The sequence below is a fragment of the Euprymna scolopes genome, chromosome 21, assembly GCF_053919585.1.
Source record: "Euprymna scolopes isolate OS-2025 chromosome 21, ASM5391958v1, whole genome shotgun sequence".
In the NCBI taxonomy this organism is placed as follows: Eukaryota; Metazoa; Mollusca; class Cephalopoda; order Sepiida; family Sepiolidae; genus Euprymna; species Euprymna scolopes.
The window spans coordinates 25,131,212-25,147,219 of record NC_136502.1 but is presented as its reverse complement, the minus strand read 5'-3'; the positions used below and the strand labels follow the sequence as shown (position 1 = coordinate 25,147,219).

At 30.7% G+C, this 16,008-nt stretch overlaps 1 protein-coding gene across 1 annotated transcript in view; it reads right to left on the bottom strand.

Annotated features, from left to right (window-relative positions):
• Nucleotides 1-16,008, bottom strand: part of LOC145242744 (protocadherin-16-like) — a 73,726-nt gene that overhangs the window by 36,074 nt on the left and 21,644 nt on the right. The window contains exons 7-8 of the mRNA XM_080105886.1: nt 12,474-12,852; nt 10,529-12,365 (exon numbers count right to left, since the gene is read on the bottom strand). Coding sequence (XP_079962012.1) covers nt 10,529-12,365; nt 12,474-12,852 — 2,216 coding nt within the window. The remainder of the gene's footprint in view (nt 1-10,528; nt 12,366-12,473; nt 12,853-16,008) is intronic.

The following is a 16,008-nucleotide window of genomic DNA, read 5'->3' as shown; positions in this document are numbered from 1 at the left end:
AGTCAATTGGATTTTTAAAGTCAGACCCAAATAGCAATCCATCTGACATATTGATATTTGATTTGGACTAGCCTATTTTTTTTATTTCTTCCTCTACTATGTTATTAGCACAGATATTTCACCGTTTATTCTGAAAATATTTGTTCTCGTTAGGGTGGAAACAGACTTCTGAGGTGCTGGTGTTGGCAGTATCAAACCAAACAATACCATATTAATTAACTCATATTTTTAATAAATGCTGCCTAACTTATTCCATAATTTGCTAAGTTAAAACAAAAGATACTTTACAAATTATGTTTTTTCTAAAATATTTTTCCATTCCCAGCAAATATAATATTTATTTTCTGTTGAACTATTTTCTCATTGAAACAATCTTCATAGAAATATGTCAGTATTTTTACAATAGACTGATATATATTTATTAAAATCCTTATTTTTGTCATTTTTTAAGAATTTATTATTTTTTTTACTTATTCATCCCAAAAAGTACATTGTCACTGAGATGTAAAGATCTACTGTGAATTAAGGACCATGTCTATGAGGACACTACAAGTAATGGAGTTGAACAGTGAACATGTTCAAATTACAATTAAATTTCTGCATATTAATACAGTCAGGAGAACAGGCAACAGGAAAGGAATTCCAAAATCTAGCAGTTTGAGAAGAAACTATCAGAAGTGCTACAAATTCTTTAGAGCACATTCCATTAAAGTACTTGTAAAGGAGTGATGGGACATGGGCTGGAGTTTGTTTTAGAGTGCAGAATCTATTAAATTGGAGATCCTTTTCGAATTCTGATCAATACAAAGAGACTAGTGATTGGTGTACCAACCCATATGTGACAATAATATTCCATGCATAGGCAAATGGTGGCTTCGTAGAGATATAGGATACTCTAAGGTGTGAGTATTTTTCTAGTGCAGTAGAGCGAACCCACCTTCTTTGCAGCAACCTTGACAATGTTTTCTATGTATTTGTTTTAATTCATATACTTATCTATCATAACTTTTACAATACTAAATAATTATTAAAACGCAAAAACAATTTTCATTTGAACAACAAGTGTGTACATGCTTAGAGTGTACACACATATTTCTACATGTGTTTATTTGCATGTGTATATTATCCAAAACATGTTAGAATGGTTCACCTTTCAGTAAAAAAACTTACAAAAATTTAAAGATTTTATTAGGCTTGTAAATGAATATTTAATATACCTTCCTTTTCTTAAAATAACTCTTTTCTTACATTAAAAACCAAACTTTGCCCTCATGGGTAAGCAAGTAAATAGCAAAACATAAAGTTTTATTTTATAAAAAATAAAAATTATGAAAAGATTTGTAAATAAAATTATGGTTTTATCGGTCATTGTGTTTGAGTATAGATTTCGATTATACATCCTTTTTGTTTACTAACATCCCACACTTTTTTTCAAAGCATTAAGCTATGCCTCCAAAACCTTGACCCTTGCTTCTGCTGAAAACACATAGGTTTCATCTTTCTCATACTTAGTAAGTAAGTTACCAGGATCTAAATGTTCACCAAAAGCTATGTAAACACAATTAATCAACATCTCAAATATGTTTGACTGCAACAAATTCAGTGATTAATTCATAATAGCTATCAGTTTGTTACTCAGGATCTCCATTGTAGTATTCCTTCTGCTAAATGTATACAGCAGACGTTGACTAGAAAAAGCAGTTCACCGAGGGCCAGGAGGATCCTACCTCCGATTGCATGGCCAGTCGTCGAGTCTATTCCTGCAACCTTTGTTCCTGATGATCCAGCCCTTGGCCACATCCATCCAGACCAGACCTACAGGGACATCCACATCAATCTCTGTGTAACATCATTCTATGCTGTTCAGAATTCAGTTTTAACATTTACAGTCTGTCCAGCTGTCTAATTTTTTTTTTTTTTTTTACATGGGGATCATCACTTATCAAGGCCCGTAAGCCACTTGGGGATAAGGGTTATTTGTGTACAATAATCGATGGGATAATATCGTAGTAATAGTTGGTATTGGAGATTTGATAAAGCGTCTTACTTAAGGAGGCGATTAATCAGGAATTTGTTTATGTTGGACTTGAAGACGACCAAGTTGTAGTCAGGTGGGAAACAGGCAAACGGAAGAGAATTCCACAGGCGTGCACTTCTCAGAAAAAAGCTATGTTCATGGAATCTACATCTTGATTTAGGCACAGATAAAGAGTGGGGGAAATTACTGACAGTGGTTTTAGCTAGACGGGTGTTTATCATGAAGGATTGGCGAGGGGGGACCAGAGATTGGAGCTTGGACGAGCACTTGCCATGGAAATAACGATAAAACAAAGACAGGCTCGCAACGTCTCTTCTGTGAGAGAGCGGTTGCAGGGAAGAGAAGAGAGCATCCCCCACTAAGCCACGAAGTCTATTTTGTACTTTGTCAAGGCAGCATAGGCTGTTTTTTGAAGCTCCATCCCAGATGTGGCAGCAGTACTCCATCTTTGGACGTACTTGGCTTTTATATAGATAGAGAATTGCATCAGCAGTGAGATATCTTCTGGAGCGGTAGAAGGATCCTACCATTTTCCCAGTGGCCCGGGCAACAGACTTTATATGTGTTCCATTTCAGATCAGGAGTAAAGGTCAAACCCAGGAGCTTGTCAGAACATGAAACCTCCCCAAGACGAGAGCCATCCATTTCAATTGATGCTAGATGAGGAACAGAGTGTTGATGATGTAAAGTTAAGAGCTTGGTTTTAGATGCATTAAAAGTAACCAGCCATCTCTTCCCCCCCACTGAACGATGCGCTCAAGATCAGAGGAGAGGGAATCAGAGATAGCTTTGTCATTTATGGCCTTTGATGTGTTGCCGTAGATGGTTGTGTCATCAGCATAGATGTCAACGAATAAATTTAGTATGTGTTTTGGGAGATCATTGATGTAGATCAGGAAGAGAGTTGAGCCCAGGATGGACCCTTGGGGGACTCCAGCATTAATACTGTGGGCCTCAGATTTCTGCCCATCAACCACTATTCTTATGAACCTATCAGAGAGAAATGATTTAATTATTGAGAAAACATTTCCAGTTATATCGTAGCTGGAAATCTTGTGAAGTAGGCCCTTATGCCATACCTTATCGAAGGCCTTTGATATGTCAAGAGCAATTGCCCTAGAAAGGAAGCCTTTGTCGAGAGATTCACTAATCCTATGGGATATAACTGTTAGCACATCAGCTGTAGATCTAGCAGAATGGAAACCATATTGCATGTCACTAAGGAGGTTATTTCTGCTGAGGTGGTTGACTACTTCTTTATTTAATATGGATTCCAGTAACTTACTCATGACATGCAAGAGATTTATTGGTCTGTACTGAGAGGGGTATGATTTATCACCTGAATTCTTAAATACAGGGCATACTTATGAGGTTTTCCAGGGTGTTGGAAAGCACTTCTCCTTAAGGCAATGCTTAAACAGTTTTGTAAGTATGAGGGCAAGTTCTGGTCGAAGCTTTTTCAACACTATAATTGGAATGCCGTCTGGGCCAGTTTCTTTACTGGAATCAAGGTTCTTGATTAGTTTGGCGACCTCGTGCACAGATATTTGTATGTTGGATAGGGTGTTGTCTGTTATAGGAGGAAATACGGGGAGTTGATGCCCTTCGTCGCAGAGGGTAGAGTTAGCTGCAAAGTTCTTGGCGAATAGTTTGGCCTTGTCTGATGCTGATGAGATGACCTCAGGTCCATTGATGATGGTTGTGATGGAACGTTCAGGATCTTATTTGCTATTTGCCAAAACTGGTGGAACCAAGCCGCTGCTCAGCTACTTTGGATTTGACGGACTGAGCATATAGCTCTCTTGCATTTTTTATTACTCTTTTACAGTGGTTGTTGGCAGTCCTGAAGGCAGCTTTAGTCTCAGTACATCTATTACGTTGGTAGCTATGGAAAAAGTGATTTCTGTGTGCAATGGCAGCAGCACATTCTGGGGAGAACCATAGCTGGCTGTTAGGTTTTGTTGGAATTTTTTGGATGGTATGAATCGGTCTATGCCTACAATTAACCATTCGGTAAGGTCTGATACTATAGAGGACACATCCTTTTTAAACATGGAATGCAGAGGTAGATCAGATATGAATGTACGGAAGCTATCCCAGTCAGCCATAGAGTATCGATATACAGTACGGTGGAGAGGTATATCTGAAGACTTATTACATTTCATTTTTATCTGAACTGATACAACTGTGTGATCGGAGGATCCCAGGGGAAATTTCCTGCACTCCTATCTATCAAGTTGCTGGTGCTATCCAGGTACAATATTTCCAGTCCTTCAACCTTCTTACTTCCAGAATTATCATCATTCGATTTTCTCCAGTTCTCCTACATTTTCCACTTGTATTTATGGTGAAATAAATACATTTCTTTTACAACTGTTCATCTGCATTTGTCCTTTCTTCTTTACTCTTTGTCATATTTTGCCTGTGTTTACTTTTTTAGTTTTACAGCTAATCAACACTCAAAAATTCAAGCCTGTGCAACAAACTTATTTATTTTATTCTCTAAAGTTTACAAAATTTAAACAAATAATTTTAAGTAAAAATTTAGTTAAATTAAAAATGTCACACTCTACATTAAAAACTGACTGTGCTTAACTCCACCTTCGTGGGGAGACAAGTAAATAGAGACATGAAAATACCTTTGTCAAAGCTGTTCTTAACCTTTTAGCTTGAAATGAAATTATTATGTATTAAAAATGTATTATTTTTATGAATTTCTAAGGTCAAGTCTTAATTTAGTTCCCCAAAATAGAAGTATTCTGGATTGGGATAAAAATAAAAATTGCCTCTGTTTAGAAGGATTTCTCCATCATGAATAGAGAATAAGAACAATATTGTCAAAACAATGCAGAACTCCACCTTAGTGGGGTAGACAAGTAAATAAGGACATTTTTTTTTGTAAATATACCCTCTTCTTGTGTATCTGATAATTCAAAAAGAAAAAAATATTAAGTCAAAATGTTCTGCATTGTTAATTAGCTTATAATTGCATGCACATAAATTAACTGAGCACATTATCAATAAAGATAAACAAAAGGTTTTCATCGGGCACCACCTTCTGTTATGAATAAATAATAACCTTTAATTCACAACATAAAAAATTTACTATTCGCCTTTATTAAAAACATTTTGTTTTTTTGCACATAAAGATATACTTTCAAATAGCGTAAAATTATTTCTATTACGTTCCTTTGATATTTGTTGATTTATTCTATATTTTTCTTTACATTGCTAAAAAAATTATAAAGGGAGATAACTTCCATATATTTTATCCCAAAATAACTGAATGATGTCCTAATGTATAATCAATAACAACTTACAGTGAAATGTGTTTTGGTAAGTTTTCATTCATCTAAAAAATAATTATTTTTTATTTAAAACCGTGTTTTAGTAAAAAAAAAAAAAAGTAATAACAATATTAAACATTAAAACAGGAAGTGATGGAAAACATTTTAATTTCTAAACAAAAGTTAATATATCAACAGTCAAGAAAGATGTTCTCTTATTTTAGTTATTTGTTATATAAACCCCACCTGTCTGTTTAAATATATGTATGTATTAGTGTTGAGACGATTCCTAAGTTTTTTTCCGATTCTGATTCCAGGAAAATGTTGATTAATGATTCCGATACCAAGTATGATTCCGATTCCTGTGGAATTGTTGTTTTGAAAGATACCATTATATAATCAAAAGTTTTTGTGTATCAAGAAAATTTGGTCCAGCAAAAAAGTAGAAATACAATTAAGGGAATTTTGAAAACGATTTGATTTTTTTCGTAAAATTTCTTTCATTGAAGATAAAAGTCAAAACAAATATTTTAACCATGAATTAAACATGCACCATGAAATTAATAACAATCAATTTCAGGAGTTATTCTATAGATTAAAAAATATAAAGAAAAAGGGTAGGCGTACACGAATGCTACCCCTGTAGTGAAATATGCATTGGCTCCGATATTGTACATTGTTTTCAAGTTTAATTATGTTCATGGGGATATAAACCATTTACAAAATTTTGTGGATCCGCTTACTGATGTTTGCACCAAAAATATTGAAGCCTACTGGTCTCATATTAAAAGAAGACTGAAATACATATCAGGATCAGTAGGAGAAATGAAATCGTCTCATGTCGATGAGGCCATGTATAGAGAGGCTTATAACATGAAAAGTGAAAAAATATTAGATAATTTTAAAACTTTTTTAAGGCATGTTCATGAAAAATATGACAATTAAAAACAAATCTCAATAAGCTTTGGGAAAAAACATGTTTTGAACAATTAAAATTTTTATTTTTTAATTTTTAAATAAAAAATAATTATTAAAATAAAAACAGTAGTGTTCTCGTCGAGTAGTTTTTATTTTATTCAAGAAAATAAAAGGTACTCATGCACTTATTGAGCTGAAATAATGACATTATTTAGAAAGCCATTCTTAAAATGGGGACGGGAGGCTGTTGTGTATCTATTCTGTACTTTCACCTAACAATTTAATAAAAACAGGTATCGTAAAACTTTAATTAAACTTGAAAATACTATTTAAAAATAGCGCGGGTACTTTCACCTAACAATTTAATAAGAACAGGTATCGCAAAACTTTAATTAAACTTGGAAGTATTATTTAAAAATAGCGTGGATCAATATGTGGACTAGCACCAAATAACATTTCACTGCGTTTCAATCTACGACATTCCATGAGAGGTACGTACACGCTAAAGCTTTTTGTTTATTTTTGTTTATCGCTACAAGTGCTAATTTTGACTTTCACCAATTTTCCTTTAAAAAACAATTAGAAACTCTTCAAACAGTGGGCAAGGCACTTAAACCATTAAAAATAAAAATAGCAGTAACATAAGTGCATAAGCACCAAAATTTTTGTTGTTGTTGTTTTGCTTTGCTTTCATTTTGTTTTTGTTAAATCTGTCAAAAAAAAAATAAATAAATAAAAATAACAAAAGAATACAAAAACAATAATAAAAAAAAGGGTATCATAAAACTTTAATTAAACTTGAAAATAATATTTAAAAATAGCGTGGATTCCATTTTGACTTTCACCAATTTTCCTGTTAATAATTACATAAACTCTGGCAAAAAAAAAAAAAATTTCCATTCCCCCCAAAAAAACAAACAAAAAAAAACACAGATAAGATCATAATAATAAAAATTGGTGAAGCTTAGATAAGTAGGTTCACAGACGGTCCTCGTTCTAACATTTGGAAAATTTAGGTTAACAACCGATGAAGCTACTGAAAAGTAACCCTTTTCAATGAAGATGGATATAAACAATATTTTTAAAATTAATTTCTTAATTTTACTTAAAAACAAAATGTAAACATATATAAACAAAATATTTTAGAAAATAATTTAATTTTAAATAAAAATTGATTGCAAAGAATTTTTAAAAAATAATTATTGAAAAATATTGCAAAGTGTTTACATAACTGGTTCTTTGGGATAATAGGGGCGCCTGAAACCCCCCTTCCAAAACGAAAAAGCTTTAGTGTTTTTACTATTTTAAATCGCTTTTTTTTTTCTTTTTTTTTTTTTTAAGTTTGAAACACAAGTAGTGGCTAGTTAACTTAAAACAACAAGTGCGCATGGCAGAAATTATTCAGAGTTTAAATGTATTGTAATGCTTTTATAGTGGTCGAAAAACGTTTTCCAGCTGCCATATTACTTCCTATTTACTTGCCTCCCCAGGAAGTCGGTTTTTAATGTAGAGAAGCATTTATTACTAAAAAACGAAATAGTGAAATATAAAAGCAAGTCAAGCTAAAAGTAAAAAAAAAATTTTTTTGTAATTCAAAGAATTAAAGAAAGAAAAAAAAAATTAAAAGAAATTTCGAAACTCATTAAGATAAATAAAGATTAGCTTTAAGCTAGTTAATAAAATTCTTGTACATCATATTAAATATGTTATGAAAAGTTCTATGACATTTTTATCATAAATTTTTGAGAGCATTAATCTCACTTCAAACAAACGGTTCAACTTAAAAATATAGGAGACGTAATGAAAGAATCGTAAATCTAAGGTATTTTTTAATGATGCGATTCTGATTCCCCCCAAAATACACGATTCTTATGATTAACGATTCCGATTCAAATTAATCATCCCACCACTAGTATGTATGTATGTTTGTATGTCTCGCAAAAACTTTTGACTGAGGCGACATATCCTGACAAGATCGGTATCATTTTGAAGCTCAACAACAAATATCAAAACATTGGCCCAAAACATTCATTCCTTCACGCTAAACTCGGACGTTTTGTACAAGGAGGGGTCGATTTTTTTGCCGACATTTTAGCAAGTCATTGTCACCGTTGGATTGACTTTAGTTGATTTCAATGCTTTTGACTTCCGATCACGTCATGGAGACATTAGCTAAAACGTCAGATTTTCTTTCACTTTCTTTTCTGTCTTCATGGCAAGGGTTCGAGCCTGCCTGCCTACTACCACTTTTTTTTTTTTGCTCATTACACACCTCAAAGCACTCAGGCAACGCTGGGCACCCAGGCTAATCTATATATATAAAAGACAAAACGGCCGCGGGTGTTTTTGTATCTCCAGTAAAAGCCTTTTTTTCCGGTGTTCTCGAATGGAGGAGGGGGGAGTACTATTCTTTAGAACATTTTATATACTCCCTAGATCATAATATCTATGATTTGTGAAGGGACGTCGTCTCTAGATTTATTTTGATTGACTTTTGTAAAATTCACGCTATTCCTTCTCGTGTGTTTGTTTGGCTTTTATGAATAAAAGTGAAACTAAATTGAAAGCGAAGACAGCTTCCCGGCCTTCTTGGCCCGGGAGACAAAAATCAAAGTGTTGGGTGCTGAGTTCGAGTCATCTGAACAATTCGGAGTTCTCTCTAACCTGGCGATTTTTTTTTTTGCGCTCACAATTTTCCTTTTTTTATTTTTTGCTGAGCCAACACTCTTACACACACCTCCACTTTCTTTTCCCCCTTTGCGTCATAGATTCGAGCCTGCCTGCCTTCTACAACTTTTTTTTATTTGCTCAACACACACCTACAAACACCCAGGCAACGCCGGGCACCCAGGCTAGTTTATTATATAGGAAACAAATAAAAATCAGAGTAACACAGTGAATTTTACGTTCATAAAATTAATCAAAATACCTTTCTTATCTATATTTTACTTTATTTTATATTTATTATTAATTTATTATTTATTGAAACAAGCAAATGCTAATATTTTAATTACAAAATTAGAATCACCAGAATAAATCCATATGTATTAAAAGATTTAAAGTTTTTGAAACTATTTCCATACCAAAAGTTTTATTAATGGATAGTAACATAGCCATACATCTACAAAATTAGTTATAGGTTTATAACAATTGAATACAATTAATGATTTAATGACCAAACTATGTGATAAAACCTTGAAAATCCTATTTAAAATATATTCCTCTTAAAAAAGGCACATTAAACAATACTTCAGTTAAAAATATAAATGTGTTATGTAATATATTTATTGATCTACTATTTTAATATGAATAAAACAATTAAAAATAAATGTTTGCAGAGAGAGAATGAAATTGTCAAGTTTTATATTTGCAAATATACTTATGAGAAGGTTATGATTCTTAGTTTTAAAAAAAATGATCAGCACATTCTTCACATACTCATAGTAAAAAAAAAAAGATTATATCGATAAATATACAAATAAGTAGGTTGATATCCATATCCATTATTCTAGAAAATTACTTGTTAAGATAATAAAAAATCATGTCATTTTCATAATAAAAAGTAAATTAAAACTCAATTATAAGTGAAAGTATATATTATTGTAAAGAAAAAGTGTTGAATATTTTAACTTTAATTTTAAAACGTGTAGCTCACTAATAAATGTAATTGTTGATAAAAATGAAAATGTCAGTTATTCTTTGTTACAAAGGTTAGCAATTTTTATTAGGAATAAGGAGTTTTATCATTAGTTACAATTCTTTAACAGCTGAACTCAGCTTAGTTGCTGATATCACAAGATTTTGGTCAATTTGCCTTTCCAGATTTCTTCAGGTGCCTACCATGAGATTTTGAATCACAAGTTTTATTGGAGCCCTGGTATTACACCATTCTTGTGCCGTTCTTTGTGTTAACTTGTTAAAAAATCATCGTTCAGCCTTTACTAAGTATAGAACTCAACATCTAAAAATAACATACGCATTTAAGTTATAGCTTAGTTATATCAATTGCTGGGATGATGGTTTCAGTTAAAAAAAAAAACACTTGAAGATTGAGCAGTAAGACAGCCAATATGTTGTGAGAACAACAATAAAGATAGAGAAATCAGTTCCAAATTAGAAATAAAAAAGGATAGACATTCAATTAAAACAGATCTCAGAATCTTGAAGAAATTAATGATGAAAGATGAAAAAAAAAACAGGGTTATTCCCTAAAAAACTGCTCTTAATTCATATGAAAAAATTTATAAACAAATATGAATGAAGGAATAAACAAAACAAAACTTACACGTGATACTGAATCTGCAGGTTGTTGTGGTTTTGATGCTTGAGATGACAGCATTTGTTGAGCACTTGAGTAAGGATGGGTTTGCATTCTGGGTGTTGGTGGTTGACTGCTTCTTCTTATATCAACTGCATCACTTGTAGGAAGAGCAACATTAGACCAAGGGTTGGCTGGGTAAGGAGGACTTATCAAATGTCTCTGACCACTACTCACATATCCACCTTCTGCTACTGGAACACTTCGAGGATTGCAACAGCGAAGGATACACACTGAGATTGAAGCTGTAATGATCACAGCTATTGTCACTGCTACAGACACAATGATAATTGCTGAAGTCAGATGGATCTTGTTATCTTTTTTGATGTTAACAGCATTTAACATTTCTGATGTCTTGTTGCTTACGGTCAGTGTCAAATATACAGTAGTTCTGGCTGATAGAACTGGGCTACCACTGTCCTTCACTAGAAACTCCAGCTCATATGAGCCAGCATCTTGTTGGCTTAGGACATGAGTTGAACATAACAAACCAGTGTACTGGTTGATGCTGAATATCTGTTTGCTATTGCCTCTGATTATTTCATATTTTAGAAATGCATTCTCTTGACTGTCACTGTCTGATGCCTTTATCTGGCTGATGTTCTTTGTATGATGCGGGTAATATGTTACATCCATATTATAAGGATTAACACTGGGAAATGTGAAATATGGAGCATTATCATTTTCATCTCTCACCTTAACAATCACATTCACTGTGTTATTCAATGATGGACTTCCTTTGTCTTTTACAAACACTTCAAAATTATAAGTATCTTGAAACTCATGATCTAAAGACATAATTGAAGAGATTAATCCATTTTCAGTGATTCGAAATGGTACAAATTGTTTATTGGTGCTCACTAAAGAAAAAGACAGTTTACCTCCAAGTCCCAAGTCTGGATCTGTGGCATTGATTGTGCCAATAGGAATTTTCGATCTCTGGTTTTCATCAATGAAGAATTTAAATAATTGTTTAGAAAATTGTGGCTGTTCATCATTCACATCCATCACTTGGACTGAAAATCTGCTTTCACTTTCAAGAGGAGGATTTCCTTTATCCTCACAACTGATCCTAATGTCATGGTGATCTTCACTCTCTCTGTCCACTGGTTTCTTTACAATTACTTGATATTTCTTTGTATCCAGACTTTGTAGTTGAAACTTATTGTGATCAAGAGTACAAGTAACCTTTCCATTTTGATCAGCATCCTCATCAGTAACTTTCACATAGGCAATAAAACTTCCAACCTTAATATCTTCAGAAATATCAACTGTATTTTCTTTTGATGCAGATACAAAATTCACATCAATTACTGGAGCATTGTTCTGTTCATTGATCACATTTACTTGAACCATGGCCAGAGAGCTTAATGGAGGATTACCTCCATCAGAAGCTTTTACATAAAGTTTATATTTCTGATTTTGTCCAGTCATAAACTTTTTCATTAAAAAAATTTCTCCACTTTTTGAACTTAAATCAAAATGTGTTTTAGCAATGTCAGTTGTTTTGGAACTGAAATAATATAATATCTGTCCATTTTTTCCAAAATCTAAATCTTTTGCAGATAAAATAGCGATAGGTAAAGCAGCATCAGGTTTATTTTTGATTGAAACATTATAAACATTTTCAGAAAATACTGGAAAATTATCATTCACATCTGACACAGTGATATAGACATTTAAAATGGTTTCTTTTGGGGGAGATCCTCCATCTTTTGCAATTACTTCAATCTTATAAGAACTTTTACTTTCTCTATCAAGCTTTTTTTCTAGCTTTATTGCTAACTGTGATGTTCCATCAACACTTTTTATAATAAATAAAGAGAAATCTTCATTTTCTTTTTTTTTCAACTCATAAGTAATCTGAGCATTCAAAATCCCAATATCTCTATCAACAGCATGAGGTATTAACCTCTTTGCTCCTTTTCCATCATCTTCACCAAATTGAATATTGATTTGTTTATCTGGAAACTCAGGTTGATAGTCATTCACATCTTTGATGATAACTTTGATTTCTAATAATTTAATAAATGTTGATGCCTTTTTCACGGCAACATCAACCAGTTGAAAACATTCAACATTATAAGTACAAAGTGATTCAGCATCCAATGTTTGAGCAGTGTACAATTTTCCTGTATTCTTTGAAACATGGAATAATTTAGAATTTCCATTGACACCTTTTTGTAATTGGCTGAATGTGATTTGCTTTCGTTCATTGGGTGAGACATCATCCATCAGGTGAGAATCTTCAGCAATATTACCTAAATAGGTATTTGGACTTTTTCCTTCTTCTACATAATATGTAAGATCCAAACACAGATATCCATGCAGAACAAACAAGAATATATACGCTTGTATTACCATTTTTCATTGAGTTATACTTTTAGTTCAATCTGAAATTTAAAAAAGATAAAAATATATTTTTAATCTAACTATTTAAAAATATTTTCTAGATATAATATCATTTTTAATTTTGATTTCATTTGGGCAATAATACAATATCCTAAACTTTTGGTTTGCTATGAAAGAAAAAAAGAATATTCATAATTCAAGTTTCTAAAAATATTTTTTAAACAAATTAAATACTTCTTCAATTTTTTTGTAAAACTGGCAAAAATTAATCATAAATTAACACATATTTTCATAAATTAAATCTTTTTTTAATCACAAAAATAATCAAATAATATTTAAATATATCTTATTGATGCAAAATATTTCTAAACGTGTTTAATTAATTCATATACTTTATCAATTATATTCTTTCATATAAATCATAATGCATACAGTTATTTTCAATCATAATTCATGTCAATTTCTCTTGATTTAATCTGTAATTAAAAAAACTATCATTAATTTTACTATTTTTAAATACTTTATAGATATATTACATTTTTATCCAATTTCTTTCTAAATACTCTGCAAACAAAATGTCTTTAAAATATTGTAATATATAAAAAAATAATAAATTGATTTGAATAATCAGATAACATTTAAATATATCTCATCAATCTGAAACATTGGATACAGTTTTTAATTACAATCAATATGGTTTATCAATTATTTCCCTTCATAGAAATCATGTATGTAGTTATTTTCAATCATAATGCATAGTTCTTTTATTTTCTGAATTTTGCCAATTACTTTTCTATCTGAAAATGCAAATTTAGTAAAGAATTAATGAGATTAAATAGCAACTAATAAAAATGGTTTTGAGCAAATTGTTTCTGAATAGGTTCTTGTAATTCATCAGTAGTGTACGACATCCTTATAATATGCAGAACATTTTTAGAATAAATTCATTCTAATGATACTCCTCTGAGAATGTTATTTAAAAGTTCTTAGGATACAATTTACTAAGAAATTTAATATCAAGTATTTAGAGTTACCCCCCTTCCATTCTTAGTGCAATATGGAATAAAAATTATGGTAAAATGAAAAGTATCTTTACCTTTTTAACTTGAGTTCTAGCTAAATAGGGAATATTTTGAAAATTAATATGCTGTAAATAAAAATAATTTTGTTAAACATTAAGAAGTAAACATTGGATAAAAAGTATACACCTAAAAGTATAGTATATTTAAATGAATCACAGAATATGGGTGGGAATCATCAGTATTGACTACTTGAATTTTCAGTTTCTTTTTTCTTTTGATATTACAGAAACTATATAGATCTATTCATTAATCTATCTATATATTACAAATCTAACTGTTATTATTATACATCTAACTATTTATTATTCCCGCATAATGAAGTAATGAACAAATCAAAAATATGCTTCACCTAAAAATTTATTAACATTTCTTATATATATTAAAGTTATAATGAAAACCAATTTCAATAGCCTAATACACTTTATACTATTCAATATAACATCAATAGCAAATCTATCTATCTATCTATATCTATATATATCTATATCTATCTATCTATATATATATATATATATATATATATATATATATATATATATAAAGTAAGATAATGACTCAAGTAATATCAAAGTCACATTGATTTATGTACACATACATTTGCGTGATTAATGTCTATCTCTATTTTTATAGATATAAAAGGCACTGTCTATGTGTGTGAGTGCGAGAGAGTTTGTTACCTATGGACTCTGTAATGGCTAGGATGATTTTTAAAAAGTTCACACAAATGTACTTTATGTGTCTCAAAGTGTTTTGAGATAGGTTTTATATTAGAATGTTTATAATAGGTATCAAAAATCAATAATTGAAAAAATCCTGTTTAAGAAGAAAGTCTGATTTTGACCAAAGTTAGTACTCTTATACAGCCTAACATCAACGTACATTTGAGAAGTTTTATCATTGCACAAGCAAATGTGCCTGACATAAAATCAACAGCAGTTTCTTTAATAAGACAGGGGTGCATTCGAAATGAATGTTTCTGTTTAGAGCACAATTGTACCATGATGCTTAGCTTTTGCATTTTGAACTTTAATTCAAGCCATTTTATAAAATAATTTTATAAAATGAACAGTAGGTTTTCTACAGTGCAATGTAGACTACAATGTATTATGAACTAAATCACTGTGGGGAGGCATATGAAGGTTCCTTTCAGTGCATCATGGTTGATCACTGATTAGAGAAGACAGTCAATCAATTTGATTGAAAAATGGGTGAATTAACCGATTTCAATGACAATAAAATTATTTGAAATGTGGAATATTCGTTTATCCTCATTTAATCTCATACAACTCCGAGTTTCTCTGCTTATGTCAAATATTTTTTATGAAATGCAGAAACTATATAAAATCTAAAATAAAAATTAATTACACTCTTTGTTCAATATTTCAACTCTATCTAATCTCTAGAAGACATCAGAAACTTTAAAATGGTCTATATAAATACTTATTTAAAATTAAAAAAAAATTATTTTTAATTTAAGAATTTATTTAAAATTTGATTTACTACCATGAAAATGTATCTTTAGTCATAATATATTATTAAAAAAACTTATAAATTGATGGCTACATCATTAATAGAAGGAGATAATTGTAGTTCTTACACCTTATTCGACTAATCATCCTCAATTAGAATGTTATCATTTTGTTATTACATCAATCAATTAAAACTATATATATATATATATATATATATATATATATATATATATATCTTTACTAATCTAGAATTAAAAATACATTTACATTTAAATGCTGTTTATATATTTCCTGTTTTTACTTTACAAAATTATATTGAAAACATTTTACATCTTATCATAAATAAAGTATATTTTAGAATGCATATTATTTTTACAAACAGAAGAAAAAAATATGAATTATAAGTTCTCTTTAATTTATTCAACAAATTAAAAAGAAACAAGTGCATAATGATTATTCAACACAAGTTTTAGAAACTGTAAAGATAAAATAACAATATGAAAGATAATTAAGCAATCATTTTTGAGTCACTCAACAGAAA